Raw genomic sequence first — 17648 nt, forward strand, 5'->3', positions numbered from 1 at the left:
TGGTTAAATAAAGGTTAAATAAAATAAAAAAAATAATAGCTGTGCAGCTGTATATTATGTAAAACAAAAATAGCTTTGCAATATCTTTCTGGTACATTTAGCTGTTGTTGTGTTGTGGTTGTACTGTGCTGTATGGTTATCTGTCTATGTGAATACTTTAAGTCTAATGTTACGTGGCTCTTGCACTATGTTTGTAATGTTTGCAAATTATGTGCTGCTAGTATGTCTAGGTGAATAATTGTATAATTGTACATGATGTATGAGACAAATCAATTCCTAATAAAAGTAATCATCAGTCATCAACTTAGTACAGAAAGGAGAATTAAAGCAGGAGTGGTGGTTATTATTCAAGACTCATCAGTAAGCTTGTCATTTTAATAGACTTACTGCTGGGAAGAGGGAAGTCTATGCTTCCTGTGTTTGTCCTTGTCTTCCTTGTTGGCTCAATAACACTGACATCTGTACTCAGTTGACCTAGCCATTTGTTCACTTTGTTAGTCATAAGTATATTTGCCTTGGTGTGTGCTTCAGCACTATAAACTGAGCTTCCATCTTCAGAGGGGGTGCCACCACTCACTGAAACGTAAAAGCAGGGTTGAGTAAAGCCCCTCATATTGTGTGCCTTTCTTTTCACACAGTAAAAGTAGTGCAGTTGTGTGGTATGCACTTATTGAATAGGCATATATAATAAAAACATGCAAGATCCAAGGTTCTCTTTCTTTAAATCAAAGTTACTGCTGGGAGGGGGAAAAAACAATGCTTCCTCTGCGATTCCTCTGTTGTTATCTTGACCATCTTCTCGACTAGATCTTCCCATTCAGTTACAGATATCGTTTTTTCTTCATCATCTAGATCCTCATTTCTGGTGTGGCAACTTCTGTTCTTTGCCACCAATTCCTCCTTCTTCTCCAATAGCTCTGTGACCTGGTTTTGTTCATGTTATTGAAAACACATTTCTCAATGAGCCATTGTAGGGCCTCTTCTTCACTTTCATTGTGCTGCTCAATGGCATGGTCTCCTAGCACCATGGTGTGTCTCCAGACTGTCTCACTGAGCATACCCATGTGTTCCTCCGTGGTTCTTCTTTCAACTTCTTTGAAGCAGACGCCAGCAGGAACGACCAGAAGGAATGCATGCGGTTGAGGCACACAGAGACACACTGTGAGCTTTCTCCAGTTTCTCCATCTTTGGAGTGTTGATCTCAGAGGTTGTCCATCTTCCTGGTATGTCCAACAGTGAGCTGTTGCCCTGCCACTGCACCCTGCCCCTCTAAACACTCAGATGTTACTTGCTCAGTCTGAAATTCCTCCCTTACCAGGATGGTGTTGCCTGCTGAACTTTTTCCCACTCATTCTCCATCCCAGAAGAACAATCCTGAGTTCTGAGAGGTGGATTGCAGGTTCTGTGAAAAGAGTGTAGGGTGGAAGGTGAGATACAAAAGTTCCCTGTACCATTTATTTATTGAAAGAGACTGAACAAAAATAGTGTTAGTATTTACTATATCTATGTTTAGGCTTATATCAAGTAGGCCTAAGTGACATCCTAAAAGAGAAGTTGGTCTTTGCAATATGTGAGAGAAATGTGGCATCTACAACTGAAGAGTTTCATTCCAAAACGCTATATATACATTTTCAGAAATGTTGGTACATTTGCTTTTATTGATGAAAGAAATTATGAAAGAATGTGTGTTTTTTTCACTATCTAATCATGGCAAGGGGCTGTTCAATGACAGACATGTATTTGTTTAAAATGTATCACTTGGTTTAATTTCAGAGACAAATAATCATGTTTTATATGCTATATACCGCCTCACTCTCAGAGACACAAGTACTACTGCTAGGTTTTGCACAGTCAAATGTAATATAATTACATGTGACATCAATATATATATATATATATATATATATAATATATATATATATAGACAATTCAATACAGTAATATGAGATCTGTACGTAAAACATTTACATTTAACATATAGCATATGCTTGTATCCAGAGCGACTTACAGTAAATGAATTCATCTTAAGATAGAGACAACCACATATCACAGTCAAATATACAGGATACGAACATTCCATTTCAGCTAAACAATGGATATATAGCATTTTGCAAAAACATTTATTTTCGTACACATCTAATATCTATGAATTACAAGTCTGAGAACAGTAATATTTTACACACAAATAAGCAATGATTTCTGATTACAAAACACAAATGTGAAAAATTGGTGGATATAGCGTTTTAGAAATAAATTCTTCAAATGGTTGAATTATTAATGTGTGTGATACCTCTGTCACAAAGGTCAATTAAGCTAATAGAGGAAAGGGGTCAAAGACCACAGTAGTCATGTGGGTATACTGCAAATGGACCACTGCACTGGACTTTCTTTGATTTTCTTTGATCATATTTCGTTGCTCTTGCACTTTCAACATCCTCTGCTTCCCTCTGTCAATCGCTGCTCTCCTCTTCAAGGTCTTGTAAAACCTACTGTAATCCCGTTTCCTATCACCATGCTCTCCAACTTCCACAAAAGCTCTGTGATCTAAGGGAGATCATTCCATTTAAGTTCAGCACATGATGCCTTTGATCACACTGTTTCAAGAGCAACTTGAGAGCCTTCCCTTCTCTTTCCATGCTTAATGCCCTCTGCTTTATGTCCTCTAGTGGGTTCTCTGTAGTGAACAGCACTTTCCTGCTGAGTTCTTCAAAGCTTTCCCAGCAGTACTGTCCTGCGTTCAGATGCCAAGAGATGAAGTGCTGAATATGACAGTTTAGGGTTGGGTAAGTAGGCACAAAACAGAAAATGTTTTTGAAATGCTTGCTGCTGTTGAGACTTGAGACAAATTAATTGAGAAAGAACATGTGGCAATAGGGTTCCTTATTGAAACTAACCATTTAGATAAATGTGGCTATTATTTACCTGTTTCTTTCCATCATCTCCTTTATCTTCTCCAAACGTTTTACAACTTCCGAGTATTTTCCGCTTTGAGCATATTGCTAAGAACATATTTGTTCTCACATTTTGTAACAAGCCACTGGAGGGCTTCCTTTCAATCTGCTGCTCAATTGTTATTTATTGTAGGCTATCACCATACGTGAACAGGATGTCTCGAAACCATCTCACTGAAAAGACCCATGTGTTCTTCCACTGCTCTCTTATCAGCTTCTCTTAATGGCTCATCGGTTGGGATTACCAGGAGGAATACGTATGTCACTGGACGGCACAGACAAATGCTATGCTCTTCTTTAAACCATTTTGGAGAGGTCACTGTCGGAACACTGCTCCAGTGTGGTGTTTCAATCACTGTGACCACCATACAGTGTAGCTGGTAGTACAACTGACTGCCTTGTGCAACTGACTGTTTTTGCCTACATTTCTTTATACCCAGGATGGTATTTCTAGAGGAACTCTTGCCAGAGATTCTGCTGCCAAGAAGCACAATCTTGACTTCTGGTAGTGCTTGGCCTGTCACAGAGAAAGAGAGCAATCTCAGGTTGCCTTTGGAGACATGAGCAATGGCAATATGAAACTTGAGCAAATCATGAAGTTTTTTCCTGCTTCCTACAAACATTATATTGTATTGCTGGTGTCTATGTCAAAAATACAAAAACATGCTTTGTCTCTCTTTGAAAATGTAGGATTTACCATGACTGGAAGGCATGCAAAAACTTGCCATATTTCCATGATCACTCATAGCCACCAATTTATTCTGGAGTTGAGTTGAAACTGATATCATACTACCAGCTACACCCAGTTTCATTTGGTACAAAGTACAGATATGTCAGTGCCTTCTATGCACAGGTAACAATATAAACCTAATCAGCATAACAGTATAACAACAGCATATATAATGCTTCAGGCCGTTATATAATGCATACAGTTGTTTCTTAGCTTTCCTCAAATAAGTAATTGTTTGCCATCTTTACCCACAAGGTCTGTTGTTAAGCAAATCAAATCAAATGTATTTATATAGCTCTTCGTACATCAGCTGATATCTCAAAGTGCTGTACAGAAACTCAGCCTAAAACCCCAAACAGCAAGCAATGCAGGTGTAGAAGCACGGTGGCTAGGAAAAACTCCCTAGAAAGGCCAAAACCTAGGAAGAAACCTAGAGAGGAACCAGGCTATGTGGGGTGGCCAGTCCTCTTCTGGCTGTGCCGGGTGGAGATTATAACAGAACATGGCAAAGATGTTCAAATGTTCATAAATGACCAGCATGGTCGAATAATAATAAGGCAGAACAGTTTAAACTGGAGCAGCAGCACGGTCAGGTGGACTGGGGACAGCAAGGAGTCATCATGTCAGGTATTCCTGGGGCATGGTCCTAGGGCTCAGGTCCTCCGAGAGAGAGAAAGAAAGAGAGAATTAGAGAGAGCATATGTGGGATGGCCAGTCCTCTTTTGGCTGTGCCGGGTGGAGATTATAACAGAACATGGCCAAGATGTTCAAATGTTCATAAATGACCAGCATGGTCAAATAATAATAAGACAGAACAGTTGAAACTGGAGCAGCAGCACGGCCAGGTGGACTGGGGACAGCAAGGAGTCATCATGTCAGGTAGTCCTGGGGCATGGTCCTAGGGCTCAGGTCCTCCGAGAGAGAGAAAGAAAGAGAGGAGAGAATTAGAGAACGCACACTTAGATTCACACAGGACACCGAATAGGACAGAAGAAGTACTCCAGTACTCCCTAGCCCCCCGACACAAACTACTGCAGCATAAATACTGGAGGCTGAGACAGGATGGGTCAGGAGACACTGTGGCCCCATCCGAGGACACCCCCGGACAGGGCCAAACAGGAAGGATATAACCACACCCACTTTGCCAAAGCACAGCCCCCACACCACTAGAGGGATATCTTCAGCCACCAACTTACCATCCTGAGACAAGGCCGAGTATAGCCCACAAAGACCTCCGCCACGGCACAACCCAAGGGGGGGGGGGGGGGGGGGGGGGGGGCGCCAACCCAGACAGGATGACCACATCAGTGAATCAACCCACTCAGGTGACGCACCCCCTCCAGGGACGGCATGAGAGAGCCCCAGTAAGCCAGTGACTCAGCCCCTGTAATAGGGTTAGAGGCAGAGAATCCCAGTGGAAAGAGGGGAACCGGCCAGGCAGAGACAGCAAGGGCGGTTCGTTGCTCCAGAGCCTTTCCGTTCACCTTCCCACTCCTGGGCCAGACTACACTCAATCATATGACCCACTGAAGAGATGAGTCTTCAGTAAGGACTTAAAGGTTGAGACCGAGTTTGCGTCTCTGACATGGGTAGGCAGACCGTTCCATAAAAATGGAGCTCTATAGGAGAAAGCCCTGCCTCCAGCTGTTTGCTTAGAAATTCTAGGGACAATTAGGAGGCCTGCGTCTTGTGACCGTAGCGTACGTGTAGGTATGTACGGCAGGACCAAATCCGAGAGATAGGTAGGAGCAAGCCCATGTAATGCTTTGTAGGTTAGCAGTAAAACCTTGAAATCAGCCCTTGCTTTGACAGGAAGCCAGTGTAGAGAGGCTAGCACTGGAGTAATATGATCAAATTTTTGGGTTCTAGTCAGGATTCTAGCAGCCGTATTTAGCACTAACTGAAGTTTATTTAGTGCTTTATCCGTCCGGGTAGCCGGAAAGTAGAGCATTGCAGTAGTCTAACCTAGAAGTGACAAAAGCATGGATTAATTTTTCTGCATCATTTTTGGACAGAACGTTTCAGATTTTTGCAATGTTACGTAGATGGAAAAAAGCGGTCCTTGAAATGGTCTTGATATGTTCTTCAAAAGAGAGATCAGGGTCCAGAGTAATGCCGAGGTCCTTCACAGTTTTATTTGAGACGACTGTACAACCATTAAGATTAATTGTCAGATTCAACAGAAGATCTCTTTGTTTCTTGGGACCTAGAACAAGCATCTCTGTTTTGTCCGAGTTTAAAAGTAGAAAGTTTGCAGCCATCCACTTCCTTATGTCTGAAACACATGCTTCTAGCAAGGGCAATTTTGGGGCTTCACCATGTTTCATTGAAATGTACAGCTGTGTGTCATCCGCATAGCAGTGAAAGTTAACATTATGTTTTCGAATAACATCCCCAAGAGGTAAAATATATAGTGAAAACAATAGTGGTCCTAAAACGGAACCTTGAGGAACACCGAAATTTACAGTTGATTTGTCAGAGGACAAACCATTCACAGAGACAAACTGATATCTTTCCGACAGATAAGATCTAAACCAGGCCAGAACTTGTCCGTGTAGACCAATTTGGGTTTCCAATCTCTCCAAAAGAATGTGGTGATCGATGGTATCAAAAGCAGCACTAAGGTCTAGGAGCACGAGGACAGATGTAGAGCCTCGGTCCGATGCCATTAAAATGTCATTTACCACCTTCACAAGTGCCGTCTCAGTGCTATGATGGGGTCTAAAACCAGACTGAAGCATTTCGTATACATTGTTTGTCTTCAGGAAGGCAGTGAGTTGTTGCGCAACAGCCTTTTCTAAAATGTTTGAGAGGAATGGAAGATTCAATATAGGCCGATGTTTTTTAAAATATTTTCTGGGTCAAGGTTTGGCTTTTTCAAGAGAGGCTTTATTACTGCCACTTTTAGTGAGTTTGGTACACATCCGGTGGATAGAGAGCCGTTTATTATGTTCAACATAGGAGGGCCAAAAACAGGAAGCAGCTCTTTCAGTAGTTTAGTTGGAATAGGGTCCAGTATGCAGCTTGAAGGTTTAGAGGCCATGATTATTTTCATCATTGTGTCAAGAGATATAGTACTAAAACACTTGAGCGTCTCTCTTGAACCTAGGTCCTGGCAGAGTTGTGCAGACTCAGGACAACTGAGCTTTGAAGGAATACGCAGATTTAAGGAGGAGTCCGTAATTTGCTTTCTAATAATCATAATCTTTTCCTCAAAGAAGTTCATGAATTTATCACTGCTAAAGTGAAAGTCATCCTCTCTTGGGGAATGCTGCTTTTTAGTTAGCTTTGCGACAGTATCAAAAAGGAATTTCGGATTGTTCTTATTTTCCTCAATTAAGTTAGAAAAATAGGATGATCGAGCAGCAGTAAGGGCTCTTCGAAACTGCACAGTACTGTCTTTCCAAGCTAGTCGGAAGACTTCCAGTTTGATGTGGCGCCATTTCCGTTCCAATTTTCTGGAAGCTTGCTTCAGAGCTCGGGTATTTTCTGTGTACCAGGGAGCTAGTTTCTTATGAGAAATGTTTTTTGTTTTTAGGGGTGCAACTGCATCTAGGGTATTGCGCTAGGTTAAATTGAGTTCCTCAGTTAGGTGGTTAACTGATTTTTGTCCTCTGGCGTCCTTGGGTAGACAGAGGGAATCTGGAAGGACATCAAGGAATCTTTGTGTTGTCTGTGAATTTATAGCACGACTTTTGATGATCCTTGGTTGGGGTCTGAGCAGATTATTTGTTGCAATTGCAAGCGTAATAAAATGGTGGTCCGATAGTCCAGGATTATGAGGAAAAACATTAAGATCCACAACATTTATTCCATGGAACAAAACTAGGTCCAGCGTATGACTGTGACAGTGAGGGGGTCCAGAGACATGTTGGACAAAACCCACTGAGTCGATGATGGCTCCGAAAGCCTTTTGGAGTGGGTCTGTGGACTTTTCCATGTGAATACTTTTCCATGTGAATATTAAAGTCATATTATCTGCTATGACTACAAGGTCCGATAGGAATTCAGGGAACTCAGTGAGGAACGCTGTATATGGCCCAGGAGGCCTGTAAACAGTAGCTATAAAAAGTGATTGAGTAGGCTGCATAGATTTCATGACTAGAAGCTCAAAAGACGAAAACGTCATCATTTTTTTTTTGTAAATTGAAATTTGCTATCGTAAATGTTAGCAACACCTCCGCCTTTGCGGGATGCACGGGGGATATGGTCACTAGTGTAGCCAGGAGGTGAGGCCTCATTTAACACAGTAAATGCATCAGGCTTAAGCCATGTTTCAGTCAGGCCAATCACATCAAGATTATGATCAGTGATTAGTTCATTGACTATAATTGCCTTTGAAGTAAGGGATCTAACATTAAGTAGCCCTATTTTGAGATGTGAGGTATCATGATCTCTTTCAATAATGACAGGAATGGAGGTGGTCTTTATCCTAGTGAGATTGCTAAGGCGAACACCGCCATGTTTAGTTTTGCCCAACCTAGGTCGAGGCACAGACACGGTCTCAATGGTGATAGCTGAGCTGACTACACTGACTGTGCTAGTGGCAGACTCCAATTTGCTGGCAGGCTGGCTAACAGCCTGCTGCCTGGCCTGCACCCTATTTCATTGTGGAGCTAGAGGAGTTAGAGCCCTGTCTATGTTGGTAGATAAAATGAGAGCACCCCTCCAGCTAGGATGGAGTCCGTCACTCCTCAGCAGGTCAGGCTTGGTCCTGTTTGTGGGTGAGTCCCAGAAAGAGGGCCAATTATCTACAAATTATATATTTTGGGAGGGGCAGAAAACATTTTTCAACCAGCGATTGAGTTGTGAGACTCTGCTGTAGAGCTCATCACTCCCCCTAACTGGGAGGTGGCCAGAGACAATTACTCGATGCCGACACATCTTTCTAGCTGATTTACACGCAGAAGCTATGTTGCGCTTGGTGATCTCTGACTGTTTCATCCTAACATCGTTGGTGCCGACGTGGATTACAATATCTCTATACTCTCTACACTCGCCAGTTTTAGCTTTAGCCAGTACCATCTTCAGATTAGCCGTCGGTAGCCCTGCCCCCCGGTAAACAGTGTATGATCGCTGGATGATTCGTTTTAAGTCTAATACTGCGGGTAATGGAGTCGCCAATGACTAGAGTTTTCAATTTGTAAGAGCTAATGGTGGGAAGCTTCGGCGTCTCAGACCCCGTAACGGGAGTAGAGACCAGAGAAGACTCGGCCTCTGACTCCGACCCGCTGCTTAATGGGGAAAACCGGTTGAAAGTTTCTGTCGGCTGAATGAGCGACACCGGTTGAGCGTTCCCACAGCATTTCCTTCCAGAAACCGTGAGAAAGTTGTCCGGCTGCGGGGACTGTGCCAGGGGATTTATACTACTATCTGTACTTACTGGTGGCACAGACGCGGTTTCATCCTTTCCTACACTGAAATTACCCTTGCCTAGCGATTGCGTCTGAAGCTGGGCTTGTAGCACAGCTATCCTCGCCGTAAGGCGAGTACAGCGACTGCAATTAGAAGGCATCACGTTAATGTTACTACTTAGCTTCGGCTGTTGGAGGTCCTGACGAATCGTGTCCAGATAAAGTGTCCGGAGTGAAAAAGTTGAGGAAAAAAAAACAAAAATATAAACGGTAATTAAAAAGTAAAAACCATAAATTTGTCAGGTAGCAAAACAAGTTGGCATCAAAACGCACAGCAACTCGAAAACAAGTCTGCAAGTTGTGACCGGAAATGACGTCTAGCAACAGTAGACGTCCCATGACTAAAGACACCAGTGCCTGATCTCAATTTGGATTTCTCACCGATTCTTGCCGTGGTTATTTATCCTGTTACACCAACAGGTATAATGCATTAAGATGTGGTTGGAATGCATCTTGTCATAAGCATGCATGACCTCTTACATGTGTTCTCATAATGATTGTCAATAAATACCAGCCACTTTCGTCAGGTGCCAGATGTAACCGTTGAACAAATGGTCTCAGAATGAGCCTTTCCTGCAGAGAAAGCTTTATAGAACCTAAATTCTCATAGAAATCCATATCCGTTTTTCTATGACACAGATGGATCCATGATCCCGCTTCAGAGATCAGTTTCTCCCCAGACAGTACACTGGGGCAAAAAAGTATTTAGTCAGCCACCAATTGTGCAAGTTCTCCCACTTAAAAAGATGAGGCCTGTAATTTTCATCATAGGTACACTTCAACTATGACAGACAAAATGAAAAGTAATTTATTTGCAAATTATGGTGGAAAATAAGTATTTGGTCACCTACAAACAAGCAAGAATTCTGGCTCTCACAGACCTGTAACTTCTTATTTAAGAGGCTCCTCTGTCCTCCACTCGTTACCTGTATTAATGGCACCTGTTTGAACTTGTTATCAGTATAAAAGACACCTGTCCACAACCTCAAACAGTCACACTCCAAACTCCACTATGGCCAAGACCAAAGAGCTGTCAATGGACACCAGAAACAAAAATTGTAGACCTGCACCAGGCTGGGAAGACTGAATCTGCAATAGGTAAGCAGCTTGGTTTGAAGAAATCAACTGTGGGAGCAATTATTAGGAAATGGAAGACATACAAGACCACTGATAATCTCCCTCGATCTGGGGCTCCACGCAAGATCTCACCCCGTGGGGTCAAAATGATCACAAGAACGGTGAGCAAAAATCCCAGAACCACACGGGGGGACCTAGTGAATGACCTGCAGAGAGCTGGGACCAAAGTAACAAAGCCTACCATCAGTAACACACTATGCCGCCAGGGACTCAAATCCTGCAGTGCCAGAGGTGTCCCCCTGCTTAAGCCAGTACATGTCCAGGCCCGTCTGAAGTTTGCTAGAGAGCATTTGGATGATCCAGAAGAAGATTGGGAGAATGTCATATGGTCAGATGAAACCAAAATATAACTTTTTGGTAAAAACTCAACTCGTCGTGTTTGGAGGACAAAGAATGCTGAGTTGCATCCAAAGAACACCATACCTACTGTGAAGCATGGGGGTGGAAACATCATGCTTTGGGGCTGTTTTTCTGCAAAGGGACCAGGACGACTGATCCGTGTAAAGCAAAGAATGAACGGGGCCATGTATCGTGAGATTTTAAGTGAAAACCTCCTTCCATCAGCAAGGGCATTGAAGATGAAACGTGACTAGGTCTTTCAGCATGATAATGATCCCAAACACACCGCCCGGGCAACGAAGGAGTGGCTTCGTAAGAAGCATTTCAAGGTCCTGGAGTGGCCTAGCCAGTCTCCAGATCTCAACCCCATAGAAAATCTTTGGAGGGAGTTGAAAGTCCGTGTTGCCCAGCAACAGCCCCAAAACATCACTGCTCTAGAGGAGATCTGCATGGAGGAATGAGCCAAAATACCAGCAACAGTGTGTGAAAACCTTGTGAAGACTTGCATAAAAAGTTTGACCTCTGTCATTGCCAACAAAGGGTATATAACAAAGTATTGAGATAAACTTTTGTTATTGACCAAATACTTATTTTCCACCATAATTTGCAAATAAATTCATAAAGAATCCTACAATGTGATTTTCTGGATTTTTTTTTCTCATTTTGTCTGTCATAGTTGAAGTGTACCTAGGATGAAAATTACACGCCTCATCTTTTTAAGTGGGAGAACTTGCACAATTGGTGGCTGACTAAATACTTTTTTGCCCACTGTAGTTGATTCTACGAAAGTTGATAGTAAAGTTGAATCTGTAAGTAGGGGGGAAATAATGATCAACATCTAACAGACTCTTGAGGAATGTGTTTATTTAGCAAATAAACTCACTGGAGCAATTTAATGATGATTGAGGGGCTTTAGGGGTGGTTTGTTACTGTATTGAGTTAGAATTTTGTTTCATGGTTTGCCAGCAAACCCAGTGGTAAATTTGAATTGGTAAATTCTACACTCCTTTGATGGGCACTACCTGTGACTCAATGTTCACACATTTATAATGATAGCCGAAGACGTAAGAATGTAAAGTCTGCATCCCAATAACAGTACTAGAAATCTGAATTCCAATTACATTTTCAGTAAAAAAAAAATGTAATTGTTGGATCTGCTGTAGTTGCTTCAGCCATCCTCTGTCCAATGACCTTTGTGAGACATATGATTACAACTAAAGTCCTTTAGATATCAAACTTTTCTTCACAAATGAAATGTCCATTCTCCTCATAGTCTTCACGAGTGACCACCATCTCATCAAAGTCTGGGTTTTCTGCCAGGAGCTTGCCTCCTTCCCATGGGTAGGAGATTGGACTACGGACAGAGAAAGGTAAACGTGTTAATTTACAAATCAGTGATAAGATTTTACTCCCTAAATAAAAATGTTAAGCCTTGAAAAGTAGTTGCAAACTAGTGTTTATTTCTTCTTCACTCTTCTAAATAGACCCTGCCTGTGCACTCACTTGGGTGGCTGCAGCACAGAAACCTGGAAGTCGGTGGGGGTGAGGGAGCGGACCTCTTTGTACACCCGATCTCTGAACCCTGGGAACAATGTGTTACCCCCAGTGAGAACAATGTTCTTGTAGAAGTGGGGCTGCATCTCTATACAAGGAAACAGGAGAGAAAATTACATTTTATTTCATTGACACCTCTTCACCCTTCACCAATCTCTTGTATGGCTGTGAGTGAAAGTGTGATGATTGTTCTTTCTCCTACCCTCTGGCATGTTGTTGATGGAGTTGACTAGCGCTTCAGGGATGCCGATCTCATGGATGCCGATGTCTGAGGGGTGAAAGAGCATCTCTGGGACGGCAAACCTCTCATTGGCCAAGCGCAGGATCTGCTCTCCAGTCTTGTATTTCCCTGTGAAGTTCATCTCCTCTCTTGGCTGGGGAAGACACAGAGGATGGTCAGAGAACAGGGGACTACTCCATCCACAACCTCCTTAAATTGTAAAGTAAACTCTGCAAAAAAATAAACGCCCCCTTTTCAGGATCCTGTCTTTCAAAGATAATTTGTAAAAATCTAAATAACTTCACAGATCTTCATTGCAATGGGTTTAAACACTGTTTCCCATGCTTGTTCAATGAAGCATAAACATTTAATGAACACGCACCTATGGAACGGTTGTTAAGACACGAACAGCATACAGATGTAGGCAATTAAGGTCACAGTTATGAAAACTTAGGACACTAAAGAGGCCTTTCTACTGACTGAAAAAACAACAAAAGAAAGATGCCCAGGGTCCCTGCTCATCTGCGTGAACGTGCCTTATGCATGTTGCAAGGAGGCATGAGGACTGCAGATGTGGCCAAGGCAATAAATTGCAATGTCCGTACTGTGAGATGCCTAAGACAGCGCTACAGGGAGACAGGACGGACAGCTGATCGTCCTCGCAGTGGCAGACCACTAACAACACCTACACAGGATCAGTACATACGAACATCACACCTGCGGGACAGGTACAGGATGGCAACAACAACTGCCCGAGTTACACCAGGAACGCACAATCTCTCCATCAGTGCTCAGACTGTCTGTAATAGGCTGAGAGAGGCTGGACCAGGGGCTTGTAGGTTTGTTATAAGGCAGGTCCTCACCAGACATCACTGGCAACAACGTCGCCTATGAGCACAAACCCACCATTGCTGGACCAGATAGGACTGGCAAAAAGTGCTCTTCACTGACGAGTCACGGTTTTGTCTCATTCGGTCGGATGGTCGGATTCGCATTTATCGTTGAAGGAACGAATGTTACACCGAGGCCTGTACTCTGGAGCGGGATCGATTTGGAGGTGGAGGTTCCGTCATGGTCTGGGGGCGGTTTGCAGGCAATCTCAACGCTGCGCGTTACAGGGAAGACATCCTCCTCCCTCATGTGGTACCCTTCCTGCAGGCTCATCCTGACATGACCCTCCAGCATGACAATGCCACCAGCCATACTGCTCTTTGTGTGCATGATTTCCTGCAAGTCAGGAATGTCATGGATGTCCTCCCTGTAACACACAACGTTGAGATTGCCTGCAATGACAACCAGCTCAGTCTGATGATGCTATGACGCACCGCCCCAGACCATGACGGAACCTCCACCTCCAAATCGATCCCGCTCCAGAATACAGGCCTCGGTGTAACGCTCATTCCTTCGACGATAAACGCGAATCCGACCCTCACCCCTGGTGAGACAAAACCGTGACTCGTCAGTGAAGAGCACTTTTTGCCAGTCCTGTCTGGTCCAGTGATGGTGGGTTTGTGCCCATAGGCGACGTTGTTGCCAGTAATGTCTGGTGAGGCATGGCCAACGAAGAGCCCAGATCTCAATCCCATTGAGCACATCTGGGACCTGTTAGATTGGAGGGTGAGGGCTAGGGCCATTCCCCCCAGAAATGTCTGGGAACTTGCAGGGGCCTTGGTGGAAGAGTGGGGTAACATCTCACAGCAAGAACTGGCACATCTGGTGCAGTCCATGAGGAGGAGATGCACTGCAGTACTTAATGCAGCTGGTGACCACACTGACTGTTACTTTTGATTTTGACCCCCCTTGGTTCAGGGACACATTATTCCATTTCTGTTAGTCACATGTCTGTGGAACTTGTTCAGTTCATGTTTTTTGCTGAGTTTAGGTGTAACAATGAACGGAAAGTGGGTTCAAATAAATGCGTGTGAAGAATCCATACCTTGCAAAAGCCCTTCTTGATGGAGCTGAAATCTGGTAGCACATAATCTCTCATCACTGTGTTGTCCTCTCCTTTTAACCTGCAAACAGAGTCGATCACCACCTTTAAATCAACACTCACTCAATGGTCTCACTTGTCTCACTTATCTACTGACATAACTGCTTCAATTAAATAGTAGCCTACAAGTTTGGGGCGGCAGGTTAGCGCGTTGGGCCAGTAACCGAAAGGTTGCTGGATCGAATCCCTGAGCTGACAAGGTAAAAATCTGTCGTTCTGCCCCTGAACAAGGCAGTTAACCCACTGTTCCCCAGTAGGCCATCGTTGTAAATAAGAATTTGTTCTTAACTGACTTGTTCTTAACTGACGATGCTCTAATAAAAATGAAAATGTCCTTACTGTGCTATATCCATGTCCTTGTAGAAATCCTGGGATACATAGCACACATCCTCTTTCACCTGATTGATCACATGGGTCTCATCCATGACATGCAACTGCCTGTTGAGGAAGGACATTCAGCGCAATAAAATTATATCAATTACAATTCTGCACAAACACGTGACATTGGAGGAGCTGTACAAAACTATGAACACAATAGTCAATGTCAGTTTGACATGACAATCTTACCTATATGAAATAATCTCCTTCAAATGATTGGTCAGTAGCTTGCCTCCTACGTTGATCCTACCAAGGGAAACAAAATGAAACTATGGTCAACTCAAAGTATGGTTACATTCTAATAGCTAAATCCCAAAACCATGTCGCATTAGCTTTAGGGCACAGCACAAATAAATAACACCAAAGGCTACTATATTTCATAAAATATGTATTTTTAAGACGTCCATGTTGAGGTTACAGGTTTGGTAAAAGGTGTATATAATACAATTGTGATCTGAAATATTCCAAACTCATTTTGAATCATGTCGTGGCACGTTTTTGAAAATTATAGTACTTTTTGTTAACATTTTTGCACTGTTAATGTTGAATAGCAATAGTGTTAACCTGCATATCCCATCCTTCATTTTCTTCCCCCTGCAGTAGGGGACTATGTGGGTGAAGGAGAAGCCACTGTCCACCACGATGCAGCACAGCTCCTGGTTGTTCATCTGGAAGTAGCGGTGGGCGCTCAGGGATCCAGCTGAAACAGAGAGGACATCCGCATTACACAGCCAAGTAGGAATACTTTCTACCATTATCACAGCCAGGTCTGTATCATCATAATTTAACTTGCATGGGGTTGAATTTATCATTCAGTCACAGTGTAAGATCAAAATATAGATATCTTAGATCTAGCATAGTTACTAATTGAAAACACACAAGCCTTCGGCCACTGGGGAAGTCCTATACTGAGTACATTGAACTCACCATTAATTCTGAGAGCTGCTTGGAATTGGTATTCCTCAAACAGGATCTCATTCATGGACTCCTGAATGGAGGTGAAGTTGAAGTAGGGCTCTGTGATCACTACACTGGTGTCTGCAAAGTCCACCTGCAGCCATAACATACACATTGCAACTTCTTCCCTACTGTTATCAATCTCCACCCATCTTCAATTCCATAGGGTTACTTACACAACATTTGTGATTCAGCTAATTGTGGAAAATCATTAATCACAACACAATGGATCAACAGCACCTTAAACATTTCCTTTCCAAAGAGGTGATCCCACACTTTTCTTTGGACATCCCAATTAACAAGGTAACCCTGCAACAGAACAGACAATAAAAAGCATTTTAGTCTATCGGATGCAGTGCCCCTTTTGTCCGCCAAGCCTAGGAATAATTTACTGGCAAGATGCAGTGCAACCCCCTGGACGACACGGCCAGATCACGTGCGCACCTTTTGGAAAGGGAGAATGTAGAAAAGTCCTGAGGGATCCTTGATTTCATCCAGTTGGTTGGCGGTAAAAGTCTTCAACCTTGACGTCTTGGAGCGAAACTGACAATTTGGGATAACGCTATGGGAAAAGAGAAACAAGAGCACTCTGCTTGAAATCGAAGAGGTCTGCCGGTTAAAGAGGTAGTTTAGGATTTTACAACTTAATGTTAGATGGTTCCTCATTCTGCAAGTAGTCTATGGGCCAGGATAAACTGTAATCAATGGTTCGGTTTTCTTTACACAGCCACTACAAACGTAACTATCTTTAGATTTGTTTTTTACATGCCCACATCACTTCCGTTAATCTTAACTTGCAGTGGCTTAAGCTAGCTGAAGTTTGCAGTGGCTGTTTAAAGAAAACCGAACCATGCATTACAATTTCTCCTGGCTTGAAAACAACTTTCAGGGTTAGGAACCATCTAAAATCAAGTTGTAAAATCCTGAAATACTCATTTAAAAGGTATGAATATTATTGATATTTCCCATTGATTATTGAAGTTATAAATGCCCCATTAGCTAGTACGACTATTTCTCTATTACCCAAATGAAAGGTTTTATTACTCCATTGTTTACAAACAAGAACATAAAGCTTCAAAATATCATGTACATGTCATGAAGTGTCAGTCCTTGCATCTAGCTAGAGAACAGTCTATGAATTTGAGAGGGAGCTCAATTCCCTAGCCCCATCTGTATAGATGGGTTAGCTGACAAATTCAGGAAAACGATGTGCACGCATCAATGGGGCAGAAATCCATGAGTTTTTGTGATTCTGGATGGCCAGATAGCTACCAACAATGACAAACTGCCATGTGGGGAATCGTAAGTGACTGGTTGCAACAACTTTAATCAAGCTGTTGATACCATCCTGTCTTGTTCTGACTGATTTCATGTCAATGCTAATATGGATCAAATCTAGTTAACCAATAAGTAACGAAGTATTTGAGAGACAAGTGCTCATTGTGGAAATGTATTTATGTTAAATATAAACATTGGAGACGAAATATAGTTTACACGTTGTCAACAATCTAAGAATCCCGCATGTTTTGCCTCAGTTGCTGCTGAACAACCAACCCGTCCATACCAAAACAAGTGACGCTGAAGCTTTAACCATCCGATCTGATTATTCCCTTGAAATTGGTCACAATAATAGATGCATTTTTTTCTATAAAACATCCAACAATAAAAAGCACAACGGTATGTTTATCCAGTTATATTTGTTAGCTAGCATCATAGCTTGTAACGTTAATGTTACCTGACTTTTTCGTGGCTGTATCCAATTTTGGCCGAATAAGCTCCGTTATCAAGAACTAAAGTGGTCATTTTCTGTAACTTGCGAGATTATACCAGGACCACTTAAACTGTAGTTCAATAAACAATCAAACTACAGTAGCTAGCTACATAGCTGAGCAAATATCGAATGTATCGTGCGCTCTTCTAGCGTGCTTCTTTCTGGCCAATCATAACTCAAGAAATGTGTCCTTCCAATAGTTAG

At 42.6% G+C, this 17648-nt stretch overlaps 1 protein-coding gene across 1 annotated transcript; it reads right to left on the reverse strand.

Moving 5' to 3' along the window:
* Nucleotides 1-11415: 11415 nt before the first annotated feature.
* Nucleotides 11416-17637, reverse strand: LOC139382427 (actin related protein 6). Its single transcript, XM_071126476.1, has 11 exons — nt 17409-17637; nt 16118-16235; nt 15914-15982; nt 15644-15767; nt 15281-15416; nt 14906-14962; nt 14678-14776; nt 14282-14360; nt 12328-12499; nt 12075-12213; nt 11416-11925 (listed from the first exon to the last, which is right to left on the reverse strand). The coding sequence occupies exons 1-11, from the start codon at nt 17474-17476 to the stop codon at nt 11796-11798; spliced, it is 1191 nt and encodes a 396-aa protein (XP_070982577.1). The 5' UTR covers nt 17477-17637; the 3' UTR covers nt 11416-11795.
* Nucleotides 17638-17648: the final 11 nt, after the last annotated feature.

The sequence above is a fragment of the Oncorhynchus clarkii genome, chromosome 2 (assembly GCF_045791955.1).
Source record: "Oncorhynchus clarkii lewisi isolate Uvic-CL-2024 chromosome 2, UVic_Ocla_1.0, whole genome shotgun sequence".
Taxonomy (NCBI): domain Eukaryota; kingdom Metazoa; phylum Chordata; class Actinopteri; order Salmoniformes; family Salmonidae; genus Oncorhynchus; species Oncorhynchus clarkii.